Source organism: Carlito syrichta, unplaced genomic scaffold (assembly GCF_000164805.1).
Source record: "Carlito syrichta isolate Samal-C Ts95f unplaced genomic scaffold, Tarsius_syrichta-2.0.1 Scaffold312038, whole genome shotgun sequence".
NCBI lineage: Eukaryota > Metazoa > Chordata > Mammalia > Primates > Tarsiidae > Carlito > Carlito syrichta.
The window spans coordinates 18119-25769 of NW_007256134.1; the positions used below are offsets into that span (position 1 = coordinate 18119).

A 7651-nucleotide genomic window follows, 5' to 3' on the forward strand; every position below is an offset into this window, starting at 1 on the left:
CACTCACCTCAGCCTTCCAAAGGCGCAGGATTACAGGCTGAGCCACCGAGCCCGGCTAACCAATTACTTGAAGAGCTATTATGTGCCAGTCATTGTTCTAGACCCTGGGGTTATATCAGTGAGCAAAACAAAGAAAATGAAAGTCCAGGCTAGTCCAGTGTGGGAGACAGATAATCAACAAGGAAGTGCAAAATAAACCCATGGGATGGTGATGGTGAGTCCTCTAAGGGTACCCAACAGGATAACACAACACGCAGTGAAGTGGGAGGGTCTGGGGCTTGTATGAGAGGGGGTGGTCAGGGAAGACCCCTGTCAAGGGAAAGACAAGGAGGCGGCAATCTTCTTGTAAAGACTGGGTGGGGCAGAAATGGAGTAGGCAGAGTATAGACCTTGAGGTGGGGACCAGCTTGACCAAATTTATTTTATTTTATTTATTTATTTATTTTTTGAGTTGGAGTCTCACTCTGTCGCCCAGACTGGAATGCAGTGGCCGCTTCCGGCCACCGCAGCCTCGACCTCCTGGGCTCCGGCGATCCTTCCGCCTCAGCCTTCCAAGTAGCCGGAATCACAGGCATGCGCTACCACACCTGGCTGATTTTTTTTGATTTATTGTAGAGATGAGGTCTCGCCAAGTTGCCCAGGCAGGTCTCGAACCTGCGGACTCAGGCAATTCACTCACCTCGGCCTCCCAAAGTGCTGGGATTACAGGCTGAGCCACCGAGCCTGGCCTATCAAATTTATTATTATTATTAATTTATTTTTGAGTCAGAGTTTCATTCTGTCATCCAGGCTGGAGTGGAGTGGCATTCCCACGGCCACTGCAGCCTCAAACTGCTGGACTCAGGTGATCCTTCCATCTCAATTTTCCAAAGTAGCTGGAACTACAGGTGTGCACCACCACACCTGGCTAATTTTTAGATCAATCCTCTTGCGTCTGCCTCCCAAAATGCTGGGATTACAGGTGTGAGCCACTGTGCCCAACCTCATAGATGTTTCTTGAAAAGGAGACTCTGTGGTTATATATTTCTGGGAAGAACTGAGTTTAAACAAAGCATGTTTTCTTATAGGAGAGGAAGGAAAGACCAAGGGAATAAAAACACAGTGCCAGCTAATATTTATTGATAATACATGCCAGATACTCTGATAAGTATATCCCAAGTGTCATTTCTTTGCCTTTTTTTTTTTTTTTGAGTCAGAGTCTCATTCTGTCGTCTAGACTAGAGTGCAATGGCATGATCATGGCTCATGACAGCCATGACCTTCTGGGCTCAGGCATTCCTTCCACCTCAGCCTCCCAAGTATCTGGGACTACAGGCATGTGTTTGTTACCAAGTCTGGCTAATTGTTTTGTTTTGTTTTGTTTTGAGTCGGATTCTCACTTTGTCCCCCAGGCTGGAGTGTAGTGGTACCCTCATGGCCACCACAACCTCAACCTACTGAGCTCAGGTGATCCTTCTGCCTCAGCTTTCTAAATAGCTGGAACTACAGATGTACACCACCACACCTAGCTAATTTTTGATTTTTTTTTTTTTTTTTTATTTAAAATTTTTTTTTTTTTTGAGTTGGAGTCTCATTCTGTCACCCAGACTGGAGTGCAGTGGCCGCTCCTGGCCACCGCAGCCTCGACCTGCTGGGCTCCGGCGATCCTTCCGCCTCAGCCTTCCGAGTAGCCGGAATTACAGGCATGCGCTACCATGCCCGGCTAATTTTTTGATCTATTATGGAGATGAGGTCTTGCCTGCCCAGGCGGGTCTCGAACCTGCGGGCTCAGGCAATCCACTCACCTCAGCCTCCCAAAGGCGCGGGATTACAGGCTGAGCCACCGAGCCCGGCTAATTTTTGATTTATTATAGAGACAAGCTCTCGCCATGTTGCCCAGGCTGGTCTCGAACCCCTGGGCTTAGGCAGTCCTCTTGCCTCTGCTTCCCAAAGTGCTAGGATTACAGGTGTGAGCCACTGCACCTGGCAGATAATTTTTTTGTAGAGATGATTCACTATGTTATCCAGGCTGGTGGTCTCAAATTCGTGGGCTCAAACAATCCTCCGACTCCAGCCTCCTGAAGTGCTGAGATTATAGGTATGAGCCACTGTGCCAAGCCCAAGTGTCATTTCAATTAGTGCTCATGGCAATTCTGTGAGTTGAGGTGATGTGATCACCATGGGGCACTGAAGTTCAGGGACGCAAGCGCCTGGGGGAAGCTGTGATGGCAACAGTGCGGACCTGACCTCAGACAGCTGACATCAGAGCCAGTGCTTTTTTTTTTTTGATTTGGAGTCTCACTCTTGTCACCCAAACTGGAATGCAGTGGCATGCTCACGGCCACTGCAGCCTCAACCGGCTGGGCTCCGGCGATCCTTCCGCCTCAGCCTTCCAAGTAGCTGGAACTACAGGCGCGTGCTACCACGCCCAGCTAATTTTTGATTTACTGTGGAGACACAGTCTCGCCAAGTTGCCTGGGCGGGTCTCAAACAATTGCCTGCAGGCTCAGGCAATCCACTCGCCTTGACCTCCCAAAGTAGTGGGATTACAGACTGAGCCTGGTCAGAGCTGGTGGTTTTAATTAACATGCCACATTTGGACCCTGAAAGCTTGGAATTAAGGTCATATCGTTGTCAAAAAGAAAACAAAACAAAAACAAAGCCCAAGCTCTAGTCTTTAAATTCTTTAAATATAGCATCTTTACGAGAGCAGCATAAAACAGAAGAGTTATAAGAAAGCCAAATCCACGGGGACCGAGTTCCACCAGAAGGAATTTATTGTCTCGCTTCTGCTGTGGTAGGAACCGTGTTCTTGGAAAGACCTTTCTTCCCCTCATTGAATAAATAGCTCAGACACAGGGAGTTAAAATGAGGAACTGCTAAGCTGCAGGAGCTGTGAGCAGCTTGTTAGTGAACAAAATAGCACAGTTTTGTTTTGTTTTTGTGTTTTTTTTGTCTTTTTTTGAGTTGAAGTCTCACTCTGTCGCCCTGGCTGGAGGGCACTAACTAGCACACTCACAGTCACCGCAGTCTCTACCTGGTGGGCTCAGGCAATCCTTCCACCTCAGCCTTTCTGGTTGCTGGAACTACAGGTGTGCACCACCACACTCAGTTTATTTGTTCATCTATCTATTCATTTATTTGAGTCAGAGTGTCACTCTGTTGCCCAGGCTGGAGTGCAGTGGCATGCTCATGGCCACCCCAACATTGACCTGCTGGGTTCTGGGGATCCTTCCGCCTCAGCCTTCCAAGTAGCTGGAACTACAGGGGCACACTACCATGCCCAGCTAATTTTTTTTTTGATATATTGTAGAGACGAGGTCTTACCAAGTTGCCCAGGCTGGTCTTGAACTCTTGAGCTCAGGCAGTCCTCTCGCCTCAGCCTCCCAAAGTGCTGGGATTACAGGCTTGAGCCATGGCGCCCAGCCTAATTTTTTTATTTATTGTAGAGATGAGGGCTTTCCAAGTTACCCAAGCTGATCTCGAACTCCTATTCTCAGGCAATCCTCTTGCCTCAGCTTCCCGAAGTGCTGGGGCAATAGGCGTGAACCATCGCGCCTGGCCCTTTACTGTCTCTCTTTTATTTTATTTTATTTTTTTGAGATGGAGTCTCACTGTTGCCCAGACTGAAGTGCAGTGGCACACTCCCGGCCACCGCAGCCTCGACCTGCTGGGCTCCGGCAATCCTTCCGCTCAGCCTTCCAAGTAGCTGGAACTACAGGCGCGAGCTACCACGCCCAGCTAATTTTTTGATTTATTGTAGAGATGAGGTCTCGCCAAGTTGCCCAGGCGGGTCTCGAACCTGCGGGCTCAGGCAATCCACTCACTTCAGCCTCCCAAAGGCGCGGGATTACAGGCTGAGCCACCGAGCCCGGCTACTTTTCTCTTTTTTATAACTTACTATTTATTTGAGAGATGGGGTCTCGCGATGTTGCCCATGCTGGTCTCAAAAAAGGGTCCTTTTCTGATCATACAGTTGGGCAGGATTTTGAAATAGCTCTCAGAAATAAAGATCACAACGAGGCCTCCAGGTTGGAATCAGGAACACAGGGCCTCTTTTTCTTGTCTGCTTGTTGGCCTCGTTATCTTATGTTGCTGACAGGCCTTCTCCTAGTCTTAGAAAACATGACTTTTTTTTTCTGTCTTCTGAGCATTGACATGACTTCTGGCAACCCCAACTGAACAAGTGAGAGAAAACAGCCTTCCAGCTTCTGAACATGAAATTGGCAATACTCTGGGGCCCTCTGGGCCAGGCGTCAATATCACCTGGCCTCAGTATCTTTTTGTTTGTTTGTTTGTCTTTGTTTTTTGGTTTTTGGTTTTTTTTTGAGTTGGAGTCTCACTCTGTTGCCCAGACTGGAGTGCAGTGGCCGCTTCCAGCCACCCAGGTGGCCTCGACCTGCTGGGCTCTGGCGATCCTTCTTCCTCAGCCTTCCGAGTAGCTGGAACTACAAGCGTGCGCTACCACGCCCGGCTAATATTTGACTGTTGTAGAGATGAGGTCTCCCCAAGTTGCCCAGGCGGGTCTCGAGCCCGCGGGCTCAGGCAATCCACTCACCTCGGCCTCCCAAAGTGCTGGGATTACAGGCTGAGCCACCGAGCCCAGTCTCTTTTAAAGTTTAGTTGGCGTCTCACCCCGTTACCTAGGCTGGAGTGCAGTGGTGCAATCACAGCTCACCCTCACAGCCTTGATCTCCTGGGCTCAGGCAATCCTTCCACCTCAACCTCCCAAGTAGCTGGGGGTACAGGTACACCCCATGGTGCCCAGCTAATTTTTTTTTTCTGAGTCGAGAGTCTCACTATGTTGTCCAGGCTGGAGTGCAGTGGCACACTCATGGCCACCACGGCATTGACCTCCCGGGCTCAGGCGATCCTTCCAGCTCAGCCTTCCAAGTAGCTGGAATTATAGGCATGTGCCACCATACCCAGCTAATTTTTTGATTTACTGTACAGACAGAGTCTCACTATGTAGCCTAGGCTGGTCTCAAATCCATGGGGTCAGGCAATCCTCTCACCTTCACTTTTTTTTCCTTTCATATAGATAAAGTCTCACTATGTTGCCCAGGCTGGTCTCAAACTCCTGAGCTCAAAACCATTCTCCCACCTCAGCCTCCCAAAGAACTGAGATTACAGAAGTGAGCTGCCACACCCTTCCATATTTATACTTTATTTATTTTGAGTCGGAGTCTCACTTTGTCACCCAGGCTGGAGTGCAGTGGAACATTCATGGCCACTGCAGCCTTGACCTGCTAGGCTCAGGTGATCCTTCTGCCTTAGCCATCCAAGCAGCTGGAACTACAGGCATGCCCGGCTAATTTTTGTATTTATTGTAGAACCAAGGTCTCACCAAGTTGCCCGGGTAGGTCTTGAACCCGTGGACTCAGGCAATCCTCTCTCCTTGGCCTCCCAAAGTGCTGGGATTACAGGCTGAGTCACTGAGCCCGGTCATATTTACACTTTTTTTTTTGAGTTGGAGTCTCACTCTGTCGCCCAGACTGGAGTGCAGCAGCCTCGACCTACTGGGCTCCGGCGATCCTTCCAAGTAGATGGAACTACAGGCGCGCGCTACCACGCCCAGCTAATTTTTTGATTTATTGTAGAGATGAGGTCTCTCTAAGTTGCCCAGGCGGGTCTCGAACCCACAGGCTCAGGCAATCCACTTACCTCGGCCTCCCAAAGCACGGGATTACAGGCTGAGCCACCAAGCCCGGCTATATTTACCTGTTTATTTACTTATTGATGATTTCCTTCCCCCATTGGAATATAAATTGCATGAGAGAAGATATTTTGTCTTTTTTGTCCAGATTATATCTATAATATCCTGGCATAGTAGTTAGCTTAATAAATATTTGTTGAATAAATGAATATCAGACATCATGTATTATCTTATTTAATCCCCCAATCCTAGGAGGTAAGTATTATTATTATCCTCATTTTGCAGGCTAGGAAACTAGTGCTTAAGTTAAGAGAATTTATACATGGTCATATTCCTAGAAATTAAGAAGCTTGAAGTATTAGCCAATGCAATTAGACAGGAGAAAGAAATAAGAGGGTTGAAATTTGAAAGGTGGAGAGAATATTCTCATTATCTAAATCAGAATTTCACTGACTGTAGCACTTCTAACCATCATACTCATAATATTACAATAATCAGCCGAGCACAGTGGCTCAAGTCAGTAATCCCAGCACTTTGGGAGGTGAGGCGAAAGGATTGTTTTAGCCCAGGTGTTTGAGACCAGTCTGGGCAATTTGATGAGACCTCATCTCTACAAGAAATCAAAAAATTAGCTGGGCGTGGTGGTATGCACCTGTAGATCCAGCTATTTGGAAGGCTGAGGCACAAGAATCGCCTAACCCCAGCAGGTTGAGGCTGCAGTGGCCGTGAGCATGCCACTACACTCCAGCCTGGGCAACAAAGTCATACTCCAACTCAAAAAAACCACAGAATAATCATTAAGACCATTTACTTTCAGTACAGATAGGCGTCTGCAATAAAACAACCCATTTATTTGTCCCCCTTTTCCCAGTGGCCTGTTTTCACCAAGAGAAGGCTCAGGAGGAAGAAGAGAAAAAGAAGCTCTGGTCGCCAGGGCCAGCAATGCCAGCAGGAACAAGGAGGAGAAGACAATCATAAGGAAATTGTAAGTCACCTTGCTGACCCTGTTGCACTAGACAATTGCTACAGGAAGTGGGGTGGGGAGAGGAAGCTGGCTAACTGCCCTTTTCTATCCATGTGGCAGTACTACAGCTAATGTAAAAACTCAGTGCCCGTGTGTTATAATAATGCTGCCAGGTAGTAGTCTGCATTCTTGACATATGTTAATTCATTGAATCATCACAACAACCTTATGAGGTAGGAACTATTATTATCTCCGTTTGACAGATGGAGAAACACATACTGAGAGGCAGAGTCATTTGCTGAAGTTCACAGAGACAGTAAATAGTAAAGTTACGATTTGAACCCAAGGAAGTCTGGCTTCCATACTCCACTGCCCTCCTATGATATAGTAACCATAAACAAAAAATAGGAATAATATTACAACAATACGGGAAGATGATATGAATAATTACTGGAGCTTAAGAGGGATAATTCATCACCTCCCTTACCTCCAAATTTGAAACCAGTCAAGACAGTCAGTAGGTACAAGTATCAGCTTTATCACCGGGAAAGCAGGTTTGGAGAACAAGGCCTAGACTTGAAGCTAAAATGGAACTTCCCACTCCTTCCCCACCAAAGGGACTGACTCAGGCCTCTATCCTCAGGGGCAGGACCTGGGGAAGGCTGTGGGGTGGGGTGGCCACAGGAGCAGAGGGGAGAGCCACCAGTGGCAGCTCAGGAAGAAAGAACCAGAAGGAGAAGCAGCCACATGTGTGGCTTGTCAGAAAGAAACATCTCAGTTCTTCCCGTGGATGTGGATGTTGATGCAGGGTCAGTATGGTGGGCAGGGAGATAACACATTCTCCCCAGTATTACCCAGAAGCTGTAGGGTTTTTTTGTTTTTTGGGTTTTTTTTTTTTTTTTTTTTTTTATTTTTTTTAATAATTAATCAGTATTTTTATTATAGTTTTGTGGGGTACAGTTAAGGGTTAGGTGTACAATTACGTTTCATTCAGACACCCTGTTGATAAGAGGTGTTTTCCCAGCCCCAGACAGATATTTGCTACTGTTAAT

The 7651-nt window shown here is 47.4% G+C and overlaps 1 protein-coding gene across 2 annotated transcripts in view; it reads left to right on the top strand.

Annotated features, from left to right (window-relative positions):
- RILPL2 (Rab interacting lysosomal protein like 2) overlaps positions 1 to 7651 on the top strand; it is a 19970-nt gene that overhangs the window by 9940 nt on the left and 2379 nt on the right. For both annotated transcript variants that reach the window (XM_008069446.1, XM_021718253.1), the window contains exon 3: positions 6507 to 6620. In XM_008069446.1, the coding sequence (XP_008067637.1) occupies positions 6507 to 6620 (114 nt within the window). The remainder of the gene's footprint in view (positions 1 to 6506; positions 6621 to 7651) is intronic.